The sequence below is a fragment of the Macaca nemestrina genome, chromosome 6, assembly GCF_043159975.1.
Source record: "Macaca nemestrina isolate mMacNem1 chromosome 6, mMacNem.hap1, whole genome shotgun sequence".
Lineage (NCBI taxonomy): Eukaryota > Metazoa > Chordata > Mammalia > Primates > Cercopithecidae > Macaca > Macaca nemestrina.
Genome location: NC_092130.1, coordinates 71,253,986 through 71,278,403, shown reverse-complemented (window position 1 = coordinate 71,278,403; position 24,418 = coordinate 71,253,986). Strand labels below are relative to the sequence as shown.

The 24,418-nt window shown below is 37.7% G+C and overlaps 1 protein-coding gene across 13 annotated transcripts in view; it reads left to right on the top strand.

Annotated features, from left to right (window-relative positions):
• LOC105471095 (FER tyrosine kinase) overlaps window positions 1-23,657 on the top strand; it is a 692,543-nt gene extending 668,886 nt beyond the window's left edge. For 9 of the 13 annotated variants that reach the window (XM_071098637.1, XM_071098635.1, XM_071098636.1 and 6 more), the window contains 3 exons: window positions 7,320-7,474; window positions 12,833-12,955; window positions 14,346-15,124. In XM_071098637.1, coding sequence (XP_070954738.1) covers window positions 7,320-7,474; window positions 12,833-12,955; window positions 14,346-14,488 — 421 coding nt within the window. In that variant the 3' untranslated portion in view covers window positions 14,489-15,124. Of the gene's footprint in view, window positions 1-7,319; window positions 7,475-12,832; window positions 12,956-14,345 lie in introns of all 13 variants that reach the window. The other 4 variants (XM_071098641.1, XM_011723467.3, XM_024789505.2 and 1 more) reach the window with 3 other exon arrangements.
• Window positions 23,658-24,418: the final 761 nt, after the last annotated feature.

The following is a 24,418-nucleotide window of genomic DNA, read 5'->3' as shown; positions in this document are numbered from 1 at the left end:
ACCCTTCAGAATTCACCCAGTGCCCAAATTGACTATTCCTTAAAAGCCTACTTCATGCCTCACCCAAGCCTGCTCTGCTCAACCAGTTTTCCCTTATTATTTCCCACTGTCGGAACATATCAGCCCTGTCCTCCTAATCCCTTAAGACTTTGATGTCTATTCGATTATCTATTCAAATAATTTATGCTAAAATATGAGTAAGTGGTATATTTATGCTAAAATATGAGTACTCCCCACAAGTAACATATTTGCATTTTAACAGTGGCTTTAAGTAAATGAGAGGACTCAAATATTATGTATTCTGAGTGTCCTGACAGGTAGCAGGAGAGAAGCTTCAAGAATAAGCAGTCATTTGCTCTCACAATAAATATCTGCAGGGCATTGAACCAACCCTGAACAAAAAAGCACAAATTATGCTTTCACTCTACATCAGTTGATAGCTACATTCAAAGAGGCGGGACTTCTGTTTTCATCCTCCCAGAAGTCTGTGGCACTGGAACAATTCTTCAAAGAAAGAGAACAGACACATTTTAATAATGGTACTAATTCCACAGTTTTACAGCTGCAGGCTTCCTTTGGGGCCTCTTTTAGAAATAAGTGCCCCATCAGTAATGGGCACAGAAGTTACCAGAGAGAGGTATGAAGTGTGGTAAAGAAGGTTGCAAAGGGAAGAGAAGAGATGAGGAACAGTATGATGACAGGAAAACAGAGTGAAATCAGCAGTGCACTGAAAATGAGAAATGTAGGGAGATTTCATATATATGTATTTTGTTCAAAAGAAATAATAAGGTAGATTCTGAAATGGAAATAAGCAACCTCTGACATGCAGAAGAAGCTGGGTAGCCATTTATTTTTTGGTCAATCTCTGATCCCATTACTTACAGCTAAATAGTGGCTATGGTATTGCCTTGTTTTTGTTTTTGTTTTTTATAAAAGCGCTCAACATACCACCTCTGTTGCCAAAGACACCCCACCTGGCCCAACCTCAGTTTCCTGGTGTGCTCTAAGAGACAGCTTATGGTTCCACTTCTGTGACTGTGTGCAAAATTTTGCAAGAAACAGGCAGTCCTACTCTCCTTCATCAGGACACTCATATATTGTTTCAAAGCAGTTGGTGACATTTGGCTGCTTATTAGAAAACAGATTTTTATATGTGTATATATAGGCTGTTTGTTTTGTTGTTTTTTAGGGGACAGGGAGGGAGTTTGAAGTGTCACCTCCTTTCCTAAAGGTCATCCATTTTGCCTCTTACTTAAAATTCAGAAGTTATAGCCATTGGCCATGGGTTAAGGTGTGTGTCATTTGATTACATTCTGAAAGAGAATTATTAGCTATATTGAGAAGCATTATAGTAAGTGGCTAAAATTACAGACTCTGGAGCTGTGTTGCTGGGATTCAATGTCTGCTTTCCTCCACTTACTAGCTTTGTGACCTTGGGCAAGTTGATTAGCTTCCTGGGCTTCGGTTTTATCATCTATAGGAATGGAGATCATAAGTACAGTAATTTCTGAGTGACTTAACATATGAAAAGTGCTTCAAATAGTACCCGGCATACAGTAAAATACTATTTACGTTGGTTTTAGGAGAACTAAACTGACTGTCTTTTATATTCATATGATGAGAAAATTATCAAATAGTTGAATCTAATCAGAAACCGGAAGGAGGCAGATTTCCTGATGCATTGTTTCTGAGGCTAAATTCAAGTCTTCCTATGATGAACTTACAGTTTTATATCTGTATGTGACTAACATTTATTGACACTGACTACTTTCTGTTTAAGTGGTTTACATATTTAATTCTCACAAAAACCTCATGTTGTAGGTACAATTATTATCCCCATTTCACAAATGAGAAAACTAAAGCTAAGAGTAAGTAAATTTCCAAACCTCCAAGAGCTAATAAGCGATATAATACTAAAAAGTTGATGCTTTTACCATGTATAAAAATGGATTGAAGACTTAACATAAGACCTGAAACTATAAAACTGCTTCAGAAAACAGGAGAAATGCTTCAGGACACTGGTCTAGGCAAAGGTTTTATAGCTAACATGACTTCAAAAGCACAGGCAACTAAAACAAAAATAGACAAATGGGACTATATTAAATTAAAAAGCTTCTGCACAGCAAAGGAAACAATCAGCATAGTGAAGAGACAACCTGTAGAATGGGAGAAAATATTTGCAAACTGTTCATCTGACAAGGGACTAAAATCTAGAATATCCAAGAAATTCAAACAGCTCAACACTAATCATTAGGGAAATGCAAATCAAAACCACAGTGAGATATCATTTCACCCCAGTTAGAATGGCTATCATCAAAAGACAAATAACACCAGATGCAGCATCTCATGCCTGCAATTCCAGCACTTCGGGAGGCCAAGGCAGGAGAATCACATGAATGTGGGAGATGGAGGCTGCAGTGAGCCGACATCGTGCCACTGCACTCCAGCCCGGGCGACAGAGCAAGATTCCATCTCAAAAAAAAAAAAAAAAAAAAAAAAGACAAAAGACAAATATCAAATGCTGGCAAGGATGCAGAGAAAAGAAGCTCTTATACTGTTGCTGGGAATGTCAATTAATATACATATTATGGAAAACAGTGGGGAAGTTTCTTAAAAAAAACTAAGAGTAGAACATATGATCCAGCAGATTTGTCCAAAGGAAAGAAACTCAGTATATCAAAGGGATATGTATATTTATTAAAGCATTCTTCACAATAGGAAAGATAAGGAATCAACCTAAATGTCCATCAACAAAGAAAATGTGGTGTGTATACATACACGATGGAATACTGTTTACCTGTTTAAAAAGAATGAAATCCTGTCATTTGCAGCAACATGGATAAGCCTGGAGTACATCATGTTAAGCAAAATAAGTCAGGCATAGAAAGATAAATACTGCATGTTGTCACTCATGTGGGAGCTAAAAAAAATCAAGCTTGTGGAGGAAGAGAGTAGAATTGTAAGGTACAGGAACTGGGAAGGGTAGAGAGGTGGGGAGGATGGAAAGAGATTGGGTTAGTAGATACCAAAATTATAGCTAGATAGAAAGAGTTCTGGTGTTCTGCAGCAGTGTAGAATGAATAAAGTTAATTTATTCTATATTCTCAAGAAGCCAGAAGGGAAGATTTCACTGTTCGTGACACAAATGATAAATGTTTGAGATTATAGATATGCTAATTACCCTGATTTGATCATTACATATTTTTTACACGTATCAAAATATCACTGTCCCATAAATATGTACAATTATTATATGTCAACTAAGAATAATAGGGGAAAGAAGTAACAGAACCATATACTCGCAATTGTCAACAACAACAAAAAAGTAAATAAATCTGCCAAGCAGTACACTTGGCCTGCATGGAGGAAATTATTAACATTTTCTGAAGGACATCAAATGATATTAGAATAAATGTCAGAACAAGAACTGTACAATTAGTCAGCTTTGTAAACAAATATATACATGTGGTACAAAGTTTATATAATAAGAATGTATCTAAATTTATATCAGTAAGTCAAATGGAATTGGCAAAGTCTGATGGGAAACGTTTGGTCACATTTTTTGTGTTTAAATTTTTAAAGAACATGTATCTGTGTATAAGTGATATAAAAATTAGAAAATAATGTAATTCATATATTTTTAAAAGTTGGTGCATTTAACTACTGCAGTGTGCCCCAAATATGCTTGCAGCTAACTACCTAAATACATTTTGTATAAGATAATTCTCCCCTTTTTGTCAGAATATAGTAGAGCAAATGAAGTATGCTTCATTTATTCCTCACTCCCTGGGTTGTTGGTTTTATGCCATGTTTCAGCCAGAATCAGGAAACTCCAGGGCCTTAAAGAGGTTTTCTCCTCATAAGTGCTAGTAGTTATTTGTGGCTCAGTATTATCCAAACCCAGTGGGAATAGTTTTTATTTTAAAAAAAAAAAAAAAAGCAAATATTTCTCTAACTCGTTTTTTACATGAGGAATAAATCCCGACTTTGTAGAATCATAGTAGCGAGTAAACAATGCTTGGGGCAAAATAGCATTGCAAAGGAGAACACTGGCTCAGCCTCATGGTGATTCCTGGCTTACTGCAGGGCATGCTCTAAGAGTGAACGTAGCCACAGAACAAGATGTGCACCATTGTGCTTTCTAGACAGTGAAGAAAATTTACTCATCTCCATTGCCTGCTGGCCTTGGCGTTCCTGTAACTGCTCTCTGTTCTTATTTAATCCTTAATTAGCCTGTCTCATATTATGTATGAGTTGGAGGACACCTCTGGTACACACTCAGAAGTTTGAATCTTCAAATAAGATTACTAGGCACACATAAGTGGAACATTTCCATCTCCTTTTAGCAGTGAGCAGCATTTGCTGTTATATCCCTCTGCCTGTGGTGAGATATGGCTATCTCTGATACCTCGGGTGAATGACAACACCAGCCTATTATGAGATTTCTCACCTCTGAATTCCTGTAGGATTTGCAGTCTGTAACACACAGGTTCACACTGATTGTTCTCTGGCAGTTTTATGTGTGAAGAGGCTGGGAGTACTAGTGTGTCTCCCAAAGTGTGACTCAGTACTGGACAATAGTAGGCTTAATAAAGAAGAGAATAGAGAGGAAAGGAGGAAGAAAGGTGTGTGATTGCCTTATCTCCCAAATTAGATTGTTGGCTTCTTAGCCCAGACACCATATCCTTTATTCTGTCTCCTTTAATACTTATTAGAATATTTGGCAAACTGAGTATACAGTGCATGCTTATGGCATAAAGGCCTAAGGTTTTATTTAATGCATAGATTATCTCAAAAAGATCCCATTTCCACTCACTTGAACTAAATGCAGCCCAAAGGAAAAAGCATTTTCTGTAAATGGTATTGAAATTTTATTTACACTGAATTGAGATATCTCTAAATTAGTTTTAGATTGGCCTCTCATAGAACTGTAATCCTCATTTCAGAGAACAAATCTCGAAACTGGTGGTGCAATGAAGACAGTTATGACAACAGAAGTGTATGTAGCTATAAAACATAGATATTACTCTAAAGAAAGTACTAACAATGAAATCCTGTACATGACTAAAGCATTGCAGTGACTAAAAATTCATTCTGACCAAGGGTGATGGCATTTGGCCCACTGACTAGAGTTGGGAGGTGCATACTACCTTGCCATTGTACCTCTGCCAAAAAAATTAGTTGATTATACATATGTGGGTGTATTTGTAGATCCTCTCTGTTCTATTCAATTGAGCTATAAACATTTCTACCAATGCTAAACTCTATTGAGAACTATAGCTTTCTAGTGGAATTTGAAATCAGGTTAGGTAAGTCCTACAACTTTGTACACCTTTCTTAAAATTACTTTATTGTAGAACCCATCATTTCCATATACATTTTAGACTCCATTTATCTAGTTCTACAGCACATCAGCCAGAATTTTTGGTTGTGAGTGCATTAAATCTATACATTAATTTGGGAAGAATTGCCATATTAATATTCACATATTTATGATTTTTTTCAGTGAAGTTTTGTAGTTTGAAGTATAAAGGACTTGTCTTTTGTTAGATTTATTTTTAGGTATTTGCCTTATTGGTACTACTGTAAATGGAATTTATTTTCCAATTGTTTGCTGCTTACAAGAATACTTTGTGTATTTTTGCAACCTTGTAAAATTCATTAATTCTAGTTCTTGTTATAAACATTCCCAAAGATTTTCTATGTAAAAAACATCACATTTTCAAATTGAAAATGACATAAGGGAACACATGAAAAACTGAGAGGCAGATATCAGAAAAGAAGTAAAATTATTTCCAAGAGATCCCTTTGACTAGAACTGGTGAAAACAGGTATCCTTGCTTTGACCTCAATAGAAAACAATTTAGCCTTTCACCATTTAAGTGTGTAATGTTAGAGATTTAACTGTTTGTATATGCCCTTTGTCAGGTTAAATAAATTCCTTAGTATTTCTAGATTGTTGAGTTTTATCAGTGGGTTTGAATTTTTGTCCATTGCTTTTTCTGCATCAGTTGGAATTATCAAGTTTTTCCCTCCTATATTCTGTTACTCTAGTGAATAACACTGATTACTTTTAAAATGTTAAACCAACCTTGTGTTACTAGGACAAGCTCCACTTGGTTATATGTAATTCTTTTTATATATGACTGTAACCGTAAGTTCCACATCTGTGGATTCAACCATCCAGAGAGAGTTTTTTTTAAAATAGATGGTTGTGTCTGTACTAAACATATATAGACTTCCAACAACTATTACATAGCATTTACAATGTATTATAAGTAATCTAGAGATGATCTAAAGTATACAGGAGATTTAAAGTATACAGGAGCATGTGCATATGGCAAATCTACACCATTTTATATCAGGGATTTGAGCATCCTTGGATTTTGGTATCTGAGGGGGGTCCTGGAACCAATCATGGATCCCAAGGGATGGCTGTATATGAATTTGGTTATTGAATGTCCTCCCCAAAGAAAGACTTTGGAAGATTAGAGTGGTCAGGAAAGAACTCTCTGAAGAGAGAATGTTTGGGCTAAGAATGAATGAAGAGGAGCCAGCTATGCAAAACTGGAAGAACACTGGAGGCAAAGGGGAACACTAGAGTGCAAAAGGTATACAGTGCAACAAGCTTGCCTCATTTAGGGGACTTGTCCTGCATTTGGGGACAAAAAGAAGCCCAGTATGGCTGGGATATAGTAAGTGATAGGGAGACTGGACAAGATGAGGTGGATGAGAGAGAGACAGGGCCAGATGCAGCAGAAAAAGAGTTGCCAACCTCTCTGGTACCTCAGCCACTTTCCAACCTTTGGGAAGCCCTAAGAATTGTCTACCAGAGTCTACTCAGTATCTGCTAGGCACATGCAGCTATTTAAATGTAATTAACTAAAAGTATATAAAATGAAAAATTCCGTTTCTTGGTCACACTAACCACATTGCAGATGTCCAGTAGCACATGTGGCAGATGGCTCCTTTATTGGACAGTACTGCTCTAGGAAAGCCAAAGGAGAAGTAATGCCAAGTTTGCTTAGCCTCTCCTCTGTAATTTTCTCTTTTAAAGCTAGAATCAGTGTTTTTCTATTTAAATGGAAATATATGTGGTACCTAGAAAACTAGCATGTGACCTATTCCATATGCATATGTTCTCATGGATGTTTTTCACCTAGGACAGAAAAGATGAGGAGGACTGGTAAATCACAAGCATTCTTAACCTTATTATAAATACATTGCAAATGTAAAAATGCAAAGTGTGGAAATCATGAATGTGAAAGTGGCTTTCAATTTATTTTAATAGGCATTTTCTATGTCTCATTGTAACCTAGGGACCTTGCTGCAAGAAACTGCCTGGTGGGTGAAAATAATGTTCTGAAAATCAGTGACTTTGGAATGTCTCGTCAAGAGGATGGTGGAGTGTATTCATCTTCTGGCTTAAAGCAAATTCCCATTAAATGGACAGCACCAGAAGCTCTTAATTATGGTAAGAATAGACCACTTTTTTTTTCTTGGTGGTAAAAATGAATGGCATCAGCACAAAACATTCACAAGCAAAATTTACAGGGGTAGCACAGAATGCAAGTTAGAATGATTTAAGGATCAACACAAATGAGTGAATTTCATACCTTTTAATTTGTTGAAATTATTGATTAGATTTCTATATGTAATATTGCTATATTAAAAAGGTAGATATAAGTACTTTTAAATATGACTGTACATCTGAGAAGGTTTTTAATACCAAAAAATGACTTTGTAATAGATTATACACAGAGTAAGTGTTGCTGTGGCTCTGGATCATTTCTTTCAAATGTCTTATAATTGGTCCAATAACCTCATCTAATGTTAGGTTCCTAAAATATTAAGTCAATCAGTTCTGTAGTTTCTCACTCTGAAATTGACGTGGTTTCTTAGTATCTCAGTCTGTGGAACTGATATAAATCTTGAGCAAAGAAGGAGATGGGAATTATATTTTAAAACAGCAGGGATTTTTTTCACTTGAATTTTTATGTGTCATTGTAATTGGAAATAAATATAACTTGCATTATCTGTGGTTGGGATGAAATGGGCCATAACAAGATGAATGACAACTCAAGAATTTAAGAGAAAAAAAAAAAAAGAGTGTGCTTTAAGTGAAATTAGAAATTACATTTTCATTGAGGGAAGCAGCATATAAGCCATGGCTTGGTGAGTGGGTATGGTATGTTTTGAATAAAAACGTAAAATGATTCTTTGTTGATTTAAAATGAAATATTACCTCATTATGGGAACTAATTTGTAAAGCATTTTTAATGCCTTAATTTAATTCCTAAATTAGAGAAAGCTTTTTTAAAAAAATTGAGGTGAAATTCACATACCGTAAAGTTAATTACTTTAAAGTGAACAATCATTGGCATTTAGTACAACCGACAATGTTGTATAACCAGTACCTCTAGTTTCAAAACATTTTCATCATTCCAAAATAAAACCCTGTCCCCAGTAAGCATTCTCCCCTCATTTCTTCCATCCTCTCGCCCCCTAGTAGCCACCAATCTGCCTTCTCCCCTCATTTCTTCCATCCTCTCGCCCCCTAGTAGCCACCAATCTGCCTTTTATTTCTGTGGATTTAGCTCTTCTGGGAATTTCATACAAATGGAATTATATAATATGTGATATCTTGTGTCTTGGCTTATTTTACTTAGCATAAGATTTTTGAGGTTCATCCATGTCGTATCATGTATCAGTACTTCGTTCCTTTTTAGGACTGAATAATTCACTGTATGGATATACAACCATTTATTTATCCATTTTTGTATATTTGGGCAGTTTTCAGTTATTCTGTGTATTTACTAGAAGTCATGATAATTTTACATTTAACTTTTTGAGGAACCACCAAATGTTTTCCAGATAAAGTTTTTAATGGAATTGGTTTGGAAGTTGATTGGGGCTGACCCAGCTACCACAGATACTAACCCTCACTCTTAGTTTGTCTTTCAGTATGTCAGCAAGAGAGGTTCTTACGAGCTTTCTAGTGACTGCAAGCCAGTTCCACTCTTCCTTAGAATCTAGAGAAAATGGCAGACCTGCTGTTTTCCATAGTGATTCCTCTCTGCGGTGATTTTTATTATTAACTCTAGGGTCAGATTATATTACTAAGGGGAATGATCACAGGATAAAAGATTATAATACTCATATTTACACAAAGGTTTTTGTTAGATGACAAAACATTTCAAGCACTAAGGAAGCTGTAACTGGGTTTCGGAGTCCTTAAAGTCTTACCAGTAAAATCCAACTCTAGAATTTGCTCTTAACTCTGTTTGCCAGATTTTCTGTGTTATATAGCCTTTAGAAGTCCTCTTACTCTTAAACAGTTTTGCCAAGTAAAATTCTGCCTCTTGATCACAGTGTATTTTTTGAATTTCAAGCTGACTAAAGTGTTGTATTTACAAATTAAAGTTTCAATTCTGGATATATCTAACAGCCAGACCTAAAGCATTTTAAGTAATAAGGACAAGTCTAAGGAGTTTTTAAAATTGAGACAGGGTCTTACTTTGTCACCCAGGATGGAGTGCGACAGCGTAATCATGGCTCACTGCGGCCTCAACCTCCAGGGCTCAAGCGATCCTCCCACCTCGGCCTCTGGAGTAGCTGGGACTGCAGGCATGAGCCACTGCGCCCAGTCTCTGAAGATCCTTGATCTATAGTGAGGGACTTTTTGTAGTAGCCTTTAGTAAATTTTATAAAACATAGAACAATTTAGATGACAAGGAAGGAGAGATTTTGATATAGGAGACGTTTGTAGTATTTATTGCCCAGTCCAATGAGAGAGCTCCTGAAAGACTCTACAGGCCTTCTTCTAGCAACCCAGAGAAGTTTAGTTTCCACAGACTAAAATTACTGAAGATTGACTCTAAATTCTAGTGTGGTTTTTTTTTTTTTTTTTCTGAGATGGGGTTTTGCTGTCTCCCAGGCTGGAGTGCAGCAGTGCGATCTAAGCTCACTGCAACCTCTGCCTTCTGGGTTCAAGCAATTCTCCTGTCTCAGCCTCCCCAGTAGCTGGGACTACAGGTGCCCGCCACCACACCCAGCTAATTTTTGTACTTTTAGTAGAGACAGGGTTTCACTGTATTGGTCAGGCTGGTCTCAAACTCCTGACCTCAGGTGATCCACCCGCCTCAGCCTCCCAAGGTGCTGGGATTACAGGCGTGAGCCACCGTGCCCAATCCAATACTTCTTTCATATGTGAAAGTAGTATATACTCTTTCTTCACTCTTGTCTCAGAATGGGTGAAACACTCAAGTCTCCCATGTGGTATGGGGTTGGGGTAGATGAAAGAAACCTCCAGTCCAAGGAACCTCTCTGAAACTTAGGGCCATAGAGCCATGATCATGCCACTATACTCCAGCCTGGGCAACAGAGTGAGACCCTGTCTCAAGAAAAGTGGGGAGTGGGACATAGAATTAAACCTGTTGTCACTGCTTTATCATAAGTGTTGTTTTTGTATATTTGGCTTTAAAAAAAAAAGCAATACTAAAGGGCCTTCCCAGCCCTATTGCTAGCCAGATCATTGTCCTTCCTAGATGAAAATACTCTTGATACAGTCTCATACTTTTCTCATAAATGGCTGAGAAATCTTTTTGTATATGTCTCTCTCATATACTTTTTTTTTTTTTAAATACAAAATGGTAGAATACTCAAAGCCTATTTGGCATGTATTGCTACCATCCTTATTGACAGCTGTCACCAAAGGTACTGTTTTTATAAAGGGAAAATAGAATACTGATCTCCAACTAAGAAATCATCTATTTATCATCAATTATTGAACAGAAATTTTCCTTTTGTCACCTGGGTATTTGGAGCTGATATATCCTCTAATTAGTTATATTAGCATGATGTAACTAAGTACTGTGAAATGGGAGGGAGGCAGAATTTTTAGTGAGCAGATTTCCCAACCAGTTATGCCATTAGTTGCATGACCCTGGCAAGCCATCTACTACTCTACGTAATTTCCTAATTTGTAAGATAAGAACGATAGGACCTTTTCCCTATAGAGTATTGTGAAGATCAAATGAGACATAGAAAAGTAGCAAAATTCTATACAATTGTAAGTTACTCTTGGTCTGTTAAAATTACCCAACAAAACCAGGTTCAAAGATCCAGGTTTAAGAGCTAGGTTATAAACTTTCACATCTGAAGTGTGATCTTGGTTTATATGTAATATATGTCTTTATTGATCTCTGCCCAGATACCTTACAAAATAAGATACAAGTCTGTATAACCGACATTTTCTTAAAGAATTAGTCTTAACTTGTAGCCATAGAATGACTTTCATTAAAAGTATTAAATTACTGAATGCCAAGCATGAAACGAGTTGATAGGCAGACAAGAAAATTAATCTTCCTCCCAAGAATGTCCATAATTACTGTCTACTAAGAAGGAAGCTAATTCACACAGCCGGAGCTGATAATCAGTTAGTACAACCCCACTCTGATGTCAGAGCCGTTATTATGGCAGGCATACTTTTGTTTTCACTAAGTACCTTTTTTTTTTTTTTTTTTTAAGAAAGGCCATCCTATTTTAAAGTAACTTCACAGTTTTGGAGGAGGAGCATTTATAAATCCTGCAGTGGCGGAGTTAAGACAGGAAACTACCTGAGGGATAGAAAATGAAATAATTTAAGAAATCTTTAACACCACTGTAAATGGAGTTTAGTTATGATAGTATATGTAAAAGAAGTAAGTGAAAAATACAAATATGTTGGGAACATCTTGGAAACTCGCTTCTTGGAGAGGCTGGAGATTGGAAAAGACTGATCCACTTCCCCTCGTTGATTAGAAGATACCTTGTGCTGGTTTGTATCCCTGTGCTTCTCTAGGAGACTATCAAAAACATTCTAAGAGCTAAGCTCATGTAGCTCAGTAAAACAGGGCACCATGTAATTTAAAGACGTTTTTATTAGCCAGCTATGTTAATTTCTACTGTTTAAAACACACAAAAATATTTTTCGTCAATGAAACTATCAGTGGAGAAAATGAGGCCTTTAAGCGTATAAGAACCTCTGTAAACAGCAATGAGTGAGAAGTGAAGAAACTTGCCTCATTGCTTTACGTTTGTTTGTAATTTTAATGGAAAGAAAACGAAGCAGCGTAAGACAAAATTGCAGGAATCCAACTTGGTTAATCTCCTAGGATTGATACGTAAAAGCATATATCTTTTTTGTATAAACCATCTATCTCATTCAGATACTCAGATATCACAGGGAAAGTAAGCTTGCACACTGGCTGAATATTAATTCTTGAGGGGAGGGAGAGTGATTTGGAAGCTGGTTTGATTAAACTAGCAGCCTGAAGAACATTTATTTAATTGGTAATATTACTAGACCTGGAATATAAAACCAGTAAAGAGAATAGGAAGACTGCATATCAACCTCCTTTGGTAAGTTTAAATACAGTCACGTATCGCTTAGGGATACACTCTGAGAAATGCGTCATTAGGCAGTTTCATCATTCCATGATCATAGGGTTTACTTACAGAAACCTAGATGATATAGCCTACTACATATCTAGGCTACAAACCTGTATAGCATGTTACTGTATTGAATACTACAGGTCATTTTAATGCAATGGTAAGTTTTTGTGTATCTAGACATAGAAAAGGTAATGTGTTATATGACATTACCATGGCTACCACATCACTAGGCAATAGGAATTTTTCAGCTCCATTATAATAGGACCATTGTCATATATGTGCTCCATCATTGACCAAACATTATGTGGTGCGTGACTGACACAGACATACATAACAGGAAGGGTCGCTTACTTGTCTACTGTGCCTCACTTGGTTGTGGTTGTTGTTCTCCTTCCAGGGAGATACAGTTCGGAGAGTGATGTGTGGAGCTTTGGCATCCTTCTCTGGGAGACCTTCAGCTTAGGGGTTTGTCCGTACCCTGGAATGACAAATCAACAAGCAAGAGAGCAAGTAGAAAGAGGTGAGCCAAATACCTTCATTGTTAGTGTTCATGTCCAGCCCCAGGGGTAGGCGGTGCTTACAGTGTGTCTGCTTGAGGAGAGGGGGGTGTTAAATACTGTTTGGCTGTGTTATGAGACCATCTCTGGGGTTCAGAAGCAGATTTATCTAACATCTCTGCTCTTTACTTACATATCCAAACCGTTTAAAGGATTCCAATGCAAGAGAGAGGTATATAGGCTTTTCTTCCACCCTTTCCCTGTCTGGCAGGATTGTGCTGTTCACTGTCGTTAAGAGAAATAGGGTGGTGTTTCTCAAACTCTTGTATTCTATGCCAGATAAACCTCCTTTTAAATAATATTCCAAATTGAAATGTAGTTAGTCTTCAGGAAGTTTTTGAGAATGTGACAACATTGTAGCACTTCTGAAGAAACCCTTTGGGGTTCCTAGACCACGGATGGGAATAACTAAGCAATGGTGACATACTTGCATGCGCTTGTGTAGTGTACAGTCTCGACAAAAAGAAGCTCGTGATAAAATACAATGCCCTAATGTCTGGGCCCCAGTGAGGGGCGTGGGTGGAGAAATGGGTGTAGGAAGATGCCTTTCTAACTTCCTTCCTACGTTCTCTTACCTCTCACACACTACCCAATGCACTGCTGAAATACTGCCAACCAACAGACTGTAAAAGAATATGACTCATATTCATTTTTATTTCCCTATTGAATTCACATTTACAAAATCCTCATCTTCTCTTCATCTTGAAAAACATAGGTTGTAGAGATGATTTTTTAAAACTGCTCACAGGCCGGGCGCGGTGGCTCACGCCTGTAATCCCAGCACTTTGGGAGGCCGAGGCGGGCGGATCACAAGGTCAGGAGATCGAGACCACGGTGAAACCCCGTCTCTACTAAAAATACAAAAAATTAGCCGGGCGCGGTTGTGGGCGCCTGTAGTCCCAGCTACTCAGGAGGCTGAGGCAGGAGAATGGCGTGAACCCGGGAGGCGGAGCTTGCAGTGAGCCGAGATTGCGCCACTGCACTCCAGCCTGGGCTGGGCGACAGAGCGAGACTCCGTCTCAAAAAAAAAAAAAAAAAAAAAAACTGCTCACGGCATCTAATTCTGAAAGTGAATACTTAGAGCAACTAAACTATGCATTTGTATGTATCTTACATCAGACTTTCTGAGAAATGAACAAATAAAAAATGTTCTTTGAAGTCTACAACTCTGTAATATTGAATTCTGCATCACCTGTAGAAAATAAAAAATCAGCTTCCCCAGAAATGGATGTTTCGTTTCCATATAACTACAGCATAAGGTACTAAAAGTTAATAACTGCATAATACCCTGTGTGAACATCTGTATCTTATCTCCATTCTAAATTCTCTGTTCTCCTTCTCTTGGGTCTTCAGGATACCGGATGTCAGCTCCCCAGAACTGTCCAGAGGATATTTTTAAAATCATGATGAAGTGTTGGGATTATAAACCTGAAAATCGCCCTAAGTTCAGTGAACTTCACAAAGAGCTCACTATCATCAAGAAAAAACTCACATAGTGACAGGATGGCGCCAAACCCAGCCTTCAGGACTCTGTCCTCCAGCAGAGTAACGTTATTGTCCTCATTAACAATGAATTTATACCACATTACCTTCGACAGTCTTCTACCATTTTTTTTTATTAACTGGGTGTTTTAAAAGTATGTTCCACTTGTAAAAAGTCAAACGCAAATTTGTTAAAGAAATAGGCAGTCCTACCAAGGGCTTTCTTAGCTAACCATAGCAATCCTACCATTTCAGGCCATTGCAAATGGAAAAGCACAGGCTTCTAAGTGTGTGAAGGATAAAAGATTTATCCTTTTCACACCTTGTTTCTACTTCAGGCACAGTTTGTGGGCTGCCATCCTATGCCACAGACCCTACTCAGTTGGTGCTATAAACAGTATTGGTAATGCCATGTTTGCAGTACATATTCCAACCACAGCTGGCTTTCTCCTCTGCCAAAGCAAGATTATATTTGTAAACAGATTTTTATATTGGGAATTATTTGGACCTCCTGAGGTTTTTCTTTTCTTTCTTGCCAGGTATAAGCCCAATGTAAGAATCATCATGCTCCTACATTATTCGTAAGGTTGTCATTTTCCTCCTCCTTTGGGCATCAGAAAACAATGCACATAGGCCGGGCACTGTGGCTCACGCCTGTAATCCCAGGCATGAGGATTCATGCCTGGGATTACAGGCGTGAGCCACAGTGCCCAGCCCCCTCCCTACTTTGGGAGGCCGAGGTGGGCGGATCACCTGAGGTCAGGAGTTCAAGACCAGCCTGGCTTACATGGTGAAACCCTGTCTCTACTAAAAAAAAAACACACACACCACAATGCATGAAACATCGTTAAAGTTAGAGTTGAGGCAGTTGCCTTTCAAGGATGTTATAGAGAACTGTGAAGCAAGAAACAGGTTTGAACAGGAGGGTGGGCTGGAGAAAAGAGCAGCTAGAATGATTATCAAAAGTAAAGTAAAAATATAAAACCACCTTATCAGAGTTATGTCTTTATAAACACACATTCACATATTCTATTCTAAAAACACATAATACGTATTCTATTTTATGGTCTAAATTTACCAAAAAGCTCCTGAGAAAAGTTTCAGGAATTCATAGAGTCCTCTTAGTGGCAACAAAAATTTTGAGAGAAACTGCAAAGCACAAATCCACAGAAATAACAGCATACTTTCGGTTAAGCATCTTCACCTTAGAGGGGGCATTCCAAAATGTAATTTCCTTTATTTCTACCAGTTTTTAGAGCTGTCAGAATAGTTCACCAATACATTCACGTGTGTGCATGTGCACACACACACTACCAAGGTGCAAGACAGATGTGAATGAAGTAGACAGTCTAGAAGTCAGGTGAATATTAATGAGAAAGATGACATAGGGACAGCCCTCCCATTTCTACTTCCACCTTCATTGACCCTTATACTGCCCCCTGGACATTCTTACCATTAGCTGGCAGGTATGCGAGCTTAGTGCTGAAGATGTCTCATGTGGATAAAATCTAACTCAGTTAAAAGTAGGATTCTGTATCTTAACTCTTATCTAGGGAACTAACTGCACGATCTGTATATAGTCGCCTCTCAGGATAATACATATATAGAAGATGGTCATGCTCAGGGCTAAATATGTTCTGGAAGCCTTTTATAAGTTCTCAGGCCTGTGTTCTGGTAAACATCACCTTAGTGATTATTTGGTCTGCATTCATTGGAAGAGCTTAGGGATAGAAAATTCCTCCTGCCCTCTCCAGCTGTTTGCTGCCTGTACCATCGCACAGAACTCACACCAGTACTTTAAATTTAGATTATGAAAGATAATACTGAAGAGAAAAGTGACTTGTATCTGTCATTTCAGTCTCCTTGCAAATTTCATACATACTTAATGATTAGTACATTCAGACTAAAGGGAACTTTCTTTTGATGGCACATACTATGGTAAATCAAAGCACAGACTCAGAAGTGCTTACCAGCCTTCAAAAGTAAGAGTAAAATGGGATATTCCTACCTTTTTTTTTTTTTTTTTTTTAGTATTTCTAAGTGAATCTCTATAATATTCTTTGTCTGTTTAAAGAAAACAGCCTCCCATCACATAGTGGCTTCATGCTAAGCTCCTAGCAAGAAGAGAAAATGATGTTTTTGGCTTTAGTTTTATGAACAAGATCAAAAGCTTAATCCTGGCATTCTGGTGTAAAGAAAGAACACAGCATTGATATTTCACTCATCTAGTCTGTTACAATTTGCAGTTCACATCATTACTCTGTGCTTAAATTTAAAAGGCTTTTCAAAACATCATGACATGTGTAGCATTTAAATTCCATTTTATTCTTTGTCCTAAAGCAGGCAGTGGTATAGTTCAAGATTAATAACTTATTGGGAATCTCTCAGTCATATAGAATATTAAATTTAATATAGGCACATGCAGTAAGAAAAACTAATGCAAACAATTTTTCACTGTTAATTTTGTTGTGCTTGAAGCATAATTTATTCATCCCTTCTGTCACTGGTAATTATTGGAATTATGTGCTTTAGGAGGCTAATCCATGCCGAAGAAGCACACACATACTGTTCAGAATGTGCAAGTTGATGTAGGGAAAGGAAGCTTCAGAAGTGTACAAAATCCTGTGATTTGTTTAGTAAGAAAAGAGTTGTAACCAAAATTTCTTCTGGTCTGGATGTAATTAGTCCAGTCACAAATCTTTGTGTTAATGGATTGTTCAAGAGTTATATCTCACTACTGCATAGTTCCTCTCCTAAGTCCTTAAACTTATTAAAATAAGGGGAGGTAAACAAGCAGTCTGTCTCTCGCTGGTGTCTTCCCACCTTGAATCACTAACGGGCCTTTATGAGAAAGTTTAGGTTGTCCATCATTTTACAAGGAAAGACATCTTTCACTGTTAAATTAACATTTATTACCAACATGTGAAACCTAAAATTAATTTTGTATCCCATGTAATCTAAGGCCAAAGCCAACATATTCTTTCTCTTCCGGGAAAATAAAATGGACAGGTTTTATTTAAACTTTCAGAAACTGAAGCTTTATTCCGCCCATCCTGCCAGGAGACCACCAGTGAAAGATCTCATGTTTCTCTTTTATCTCCCAAATGTAATGTGGGCAATAAAATTCTCCTTCCACAACTCACTGTTTTATTACAAATACAATATTACTGAAACATCTTATTAGCAGATAAGTGTAGACCAGGAGCCTAATTGTTTTGGGTATTTTCAGTGCACATTTCACAGTTGTTTTTCATTTTAGGATTATTTTGAGAAGAAAACAAAATATTTTGTCATTGAAATAGTTTTAATTTCCTTTAAACCATAATTTGGTTTTTGTATCTATATTATATTCAATTCAGTTTTCCCATATAACTTTTCTGAAGATTGGCTAGTACCACAAAATAACTATGGCTTCACAATACTAGTGTTAGATTATGTCAAGAAGAAAGTGTTTTAGTTACAACATATGCTACCCACTGAGGACCTTGTAGTGGGATAAACAAAAATTAAAATGCAACAATCCAGATAAATTATAAGGTAACAGTACAAATATCTGAATCATAAGTCACAGTTGTTCAGGGTTATTTCAGTCACACCACTTTATAATTAATTCTTGTGAGTCATCAGATGGAAGAATGTACCTGAAAACCTTACTTAGCACACTCTGTGTACACTGTTTAATGGCCATGCATCTTTTCAAGATTGACATTTTCTGAAAAAGGGCTGTTTGCCTCAGCCCTCTTCTTTTTACATATACTCCCTTTATCATTGATATTTTAGATGTTTCTTATCAACAAAATTGGCTGCCTGTGGTTAGTGCTATGAGTCCTGGCAAGACTTGCTTTTGCATTTCAGAAGCCAGACCCTCCTACAAAACAGAACAGTGCAAAATAAGCAGCAGAGAGACAGACAATTGGAAAAGACATGTTTTCTTTAGGTATTAATATCTTAATTAAATGGAATCAGATTTTATATGAAAATGAGTTTATATTACATTTCCATTATACTGTTAAGTTAGTGTGAAAGTTTACCATCAAAATAGTGTTACTTCTTTTATGACTCTGATTTGCTTATACATATCAGAATGTTCATTAAATGTTTTAATTTCATTTATTTTCCTATGTTTTGATTAGTTTCACATCAAGTCTGAATACTGTATATTTTGGAAGAATCCAAAACCACATATGAAGATACTCTGATTTTAAAAGTCAGGATTTCATGTACCAAGAATGACCTACTTGAAGGAGATTTTGCTACACTCTTAAGAGTCCCCAAAATTCCCCTTTTAAAAAAATGCTGTCCTCTAGAAGGTGTATAAACTATACCTTAGTCATAATTCAATTTAATGAAATAGTACCCCATTAAAAACCATCCTCCTGCCTCATACCAATTCAGAGATTAAATGCTGAACTTTTAGTGTAGGCATTAGGAATCACTTAGCCACCTAATAAGGACTAAGATTCTTGGGTCGCAGAAAAATCCTGATGTGCTAGATTCTTAGTCACTTTAAACTGCATAGAAGTAATGAGCATAGGCTTCAGTATATTTAATAAGGTGCTGAGGCAGCAGATTCAAATGCAAAAGAGGGAGGAACCAGTTATTCCAAGGCAGGATGATGCACCCCCACACAGAGTGTGGAAAAATTAAAGTGAAACAAAGATTTGGACAATGGCATTAGGAAGCCTAAGGAGAACATGCTACGAGGCCAGATCCTGTCCTGTGCAAGATAAAAAAGATCAGCAGAACTAAAGCAAAAGCAGTCATCTCCAGTGTATGGGCCTTAGCAAGAGTAAACCAAATACCTCTCATTGTGTTAGAAGCTGTGTTATATTCCCAGCTCAGAGATGATTGTGTGCTGTGCAATGCTTATACTCATTATTTTCCCAACTAATGCATTTGGTCATATGTATTCCAGTTTTTCAAAGACACTACCCAAAGCCTCTTTACATTTGCATTGGTTATATTTAATATTTCTTAAGCTAAGATCACTGATTATCCACACATTATTAGAAATCTTTGGTTACAGTGAAGCTAAAGTCTCCGAAATGAGACTACACTTAGATCAGCCCTATTTCACCTTTGGACTAACGTTGACTAAATGGCTCCTGGAGTTATCCACAGAGGGAGCTTACTATGATGAGAGCTACTGTGGGGAAACATAGTATTCAACAGAGAAATGGAAGAATACAAGTAGCAATGCTCCTTGTCTTCAATAACATTTGAGGGAAAGGAATCTAGAAACCCTAAAGCTAGTCATGGTGCCTAAGGTAAGACACAAAAAGAGACATCCAGAAAGGAAGGTTGAAAGGAAATGAAGGGCAGTAACAAAGCACCAATGTAAAATGACCCAAAGCCAACAATAAAGGCAATAACAATAAGGGAAACTAACCCTCCCAAAGGGTTTGAGGAGCTTCCTGCTGTGTGTCCTTAAACAGTGCATGCCTCTTAAGTCTCTACAACACTTGTTTCAAGGGCATCAAATTGGACATTGGTTTAATTTTTCCTATGCTCCCTATAATCTCGGGAGGTAACCATTGTTTAACCAGAATTACCCTTGCTCTGTTTTTCTGTGAGGCCTCAGACATAACGGTGGTTCAGCCCTCTCCCTAAGCAGTAGCAAGCCGAGTAATGGCACACGTATGTCTAGGATAGCCAGCATTCAGGAAAATTGCTGTGAACCTCCTGTTTTTTATTTTAGTAAAGAAAAAAAATGTCTTTCAGGTTTGTGACATGAAGACAGATTTAGCTTCCCTCTTGTCAGCAAATTTGTAAGAACCTGAAAACAACTGAACATTTGGAATTCCCTCTAAGAGATACAAATCCTGAATTTCTAACTATCTTCTCAAATATTACTGAGGCAATTATTATTGAGGCCAGCAAGATGCAAGTGTTCTGCAAAGTAATAAACTGTTCTAAGTGATAGTGTTGATGCTGGAAGTGGAATGTTATGTTTCCCCTCAGCTGTATTCATTCAGAAAGTTTTTCTTGAACATCTACCATATGAGGTGCAGAGAATACTACCAGGTGCTAGGTTTTCCCGTATTTGACTTCTGATTACTATTTCCTTTTCTCATCTTTCACTTTTCAAGATTTTGCTTTACCAAAATAGTAAAGCCTTTATCATCCGCTTATATTGAATAATGCTGTAATTGGCCTCAACCAAAGAGTTTCTCCTCAGGTGCTTCGGGGCCTCTACCCTTCTAAGGAACTCCCAGGCACCTACTTAACAAGGCCAGCTACACACTCAGTATATGAGAAGCCCCATGATAGGTGCAGGTTAGAATTCAAAGACTGGTTGGAGTCCTAGATGTGGCGACAGGATGATCAGGTGGCACTTGTTAGATGAGTAACGCTATCGGTAGAAGCTCCTGAGAGATTTCCTAACGCAGCAAGATTTCTGTGAGTGGAGGTATCCTGGAGGCAGCCTATTGACCAAGTAAGCTGATCAGGTGGCCTCCTCTACCCACCAAAGAAATGTGTAAACACTACCAATAATTGCTTTATCTGAAACTCCTGGAGATACTCAGTTCTTCCATCCCACTGTTCTATTGCCAATACCTTTTGTTGTTTTCTTCACACTCCTCTTGTCAGCAAATGTCTGAAAGTATTTCAATTGTGTAATGTTAAAGGGTTTTTTCCAAGGCTTCAGAAAAGAGGGCAACAAATATGAAGCCTTAAGTTCAAAATAAGCCATTCTACCTAGATATACAGACCCCAGAGCACCATTGCATGAAAATAATCTGTACCCTGCAGTTCCCCAAAACAGTATTCATCCTGAAAAGCCAAACACCACACCTATTTTCCTATTTGCTAAGAATCAGAATAAGCACATTCTAAATAGTATCCAAACCAGATTCTAAAATGACATGGTAAGAAGCCAGATTCAAACTGTAACCAAAGTAGACAATAGAAATATCACTTTACCCCATTGTCATCAGTTAGAACACCCTTGCAAAAACTGTAACCACTTAAGCAATTCATCTGATCCCAGAAGATCAGACCTTCTTTTGAAAGCGTAGGACAGAGATCAATGGGAAATGTCAGCGTTCTGAGCAACACAGGATAAATCTAAGAGGGCCTTTAAAAATAAATCTCAATTCATACATTGGAGCAGCAAAAAACTGAGCAGGAGAGAAAACTGAGAGTCCAAAGTCATTTTTCATATAGCTCTTGTCAAATAGTATAACCTTTGGGTCTTCTTTGAGTTGCCCGGATAATATTCAAGAAACAACTAAATGCCCCCCATTTGGGGAGGGGGGGTTCAGATCTCTAACCTGGATTCAAAGCCTTAGAGGCCGAGAGGGAATCTGGAATCTGGTATTACTGATATCCTAGGTAAAAGAACCGGCCTGGCAGTCTTTCCCAGCTCACCAGTCCGTGCTTTTATTTTTAAACCCAAAAGAAAGAAAGAAATACACCCTTTTATGTAGGAATTTCCCTTTTACAAATAATTTGACTTGGTAGAAATAAACTTGCCTGCCTGCTCTTAAATGCCAGACTGTTGCAAGCAAATGCAGAGGGAAAGGTGCCCAGAGCCATGCTTGATGGGACTTTGAATATTTTCTCCTTACCTAAAGTACGTTGCTTGTATTTAGACTATAAGACGCTACAGAGGTCTATCTCATGCCATGCCAGTGTGAACTGCTTTGCTCCAGTAACAATCAGAAGACCAGTCCAACAGAAGAGAACTTGTCATAATTCCACCTTAGATTCTAGACCTCTCGTACCTACAGTGTACAGTATACAGAATATGTACATGTTCCAATGGAATTCACTATTTTTGGCTTTAGTGTCAAAGAGATTGGTTCTACAAGGTTCGTCTGATTTCCCATAACAAGTAAATTTTATAATCCTATGACTCTAAATTCAATCCCCAATATAGATTCTAAGCATCAAATCAAAATCAAAGATAAAGGGGAACTGGTCGAGAGGGGTCTCAGTTATTTCAAATCCATGACCAAAGTGGCCAAAGACATGAAACTCTTACACCTGCTGAGCATTTCACTTGACTATACAAAATGTCAGCTACCCAGTTCTGTCCTGTGATGTGATCAGACTGTCAGTGTGGACCAGTGGCCAGGAGCATATTTATGGGCCATTTCTGTTCATCATTCTTTACAGAGCACTGAGGTTTCCCACTGAAACAGTTTCTTTAGTCAGATGCCTATAGATTTTACATAAATTTACATTTAAATGTATTAAGTTAGATGGCCTAATTGAGCATCCGAATGGGGGTTGGTGGTGGTGCAGATTCTGCTGGCTTTATGTTATGGTTTTGTTTTTTTTTCTTGGTTTTGTCTAGCTGCTTCTGGCAAGGGCCCTAAAAGATTGGAACACTATATAAAGTCGTAGACATAGAACCATATGGGAAAGCCCAGAGGAAAAACATGGAAGAATAAAATCAGGTTGTCAACGTGCCAGCAACAGCCCTGACTTCTTCCGGAACCCAAGCAAACTGAAAGCCAGGACAAAATGTACAAATGGTGCCCATGCCATTTGACTGTGGGTGACCCGCTAGGCTAGGGCTCTCATAGTGACTGGTTGTGGAAATATGATTTTTCTAAGTTCCTCCCTTTTCCCTTTGATAGATGCGTTTGAGATAATGGAGTAGGAGTGAGGCCCTAAGGCACTTCTGGTCAAGACATTCCACCTGCAAGCAGCATTTTGAGCAAAGCACTGCTGTGTTTTGCCAATTTATGGTCCATTTAATGTCAGGCTAAAGCACCTTTAATCATTTTTGTTGTTGTAAGATAATATATTTGTGAAGTGGATAAACACTGGAAATAGGGTGCTTCTTCTGGAAAGTTCAGTGGAAAACACAAGGCTTTGGCGGGTTTATCTGGCTTTATAAACAAGTCTGAAAAATGGATGAAAGCTAAATATATAAAGCAGTTGGTTGTCTATCTTTTATCATTTTAACTCAGATCTGTATTTAACACTTATTTATTTGTTAGTTTTTACATTCAAAAGAATACACTTTGAACTTTGGCTAACATTGTAGGATATTTTTAAATTGTTTCTACATTTTTAAAGCATGATTTCATCTTTTTGTAAACTTAGATCATTTTTGAATTGCCTTTTCTTTTCCAATAGACCAATTACCACTCATGTGTCTGCAGAACCTCTTTATTGTATTCTTATAATAAATGTAAAATATTTGTAGCAAACTGCCTTGTCTTATTTAATCTTTCCATCATGTTTATATTTCTCTTCCTTGTCCATATAAATATGCTCCAAGTGGAAGAAAAGGCAGGCAAGATTTCCATGGTAACTGGCCTCCTAGGGATGTAACAGTGCATAAAAATTATTAGCTTTCAGTTTCTCTGCAATTAAGCTTATGAGTTCTGATGATAATGGGTGTGTGTTGTTTACAGTCCAATCACTGCTTCCTGTTTAGAAATCAAAATGGTAATGTAGCTCAAGTCCCGGTTCTCTGGGTGGATTGGCTGTTTGCCTGGATTTGTGTGTTTTACTTTTGGGATTTTTTGTGTGTTTTTTTTTTCCTTTTCATAACAAGATTTGACATAACACAAGGAGTTGAGGGAGAAAGATGGCTGAGAGCTGTTTGGAAACAGAGGCTGAAACCTGCTACCCTAGAGCAGTTCAGATGTGTATCCTTGCCCGTCCCGTACAGGACTGAGCTGGTCACAGAGCCATCGCCCAACTTCTAGGTACCCTTCAGTCAGCAAATCAGTAACCTTCCTGAAACTGCCGGCTGTTGTTTACATGGATTTTGGGCAACATACACTTCCCTTGCATTAAAGCAAGCCCCCTCCTCATCCCTGAGCTTGGATTAGAAGAGTCAACCTCCACTGCTTCTCAAAAACACATGTGTTTACTGTTTGAGGGGTAGGCCACAAGCTGCTTAGGATAGACAAAGTGAATCCATACAATCCTCTTGACCCTCCTGCTTCCACAGCACCCTACCCAGAGCTGTGTGCTTC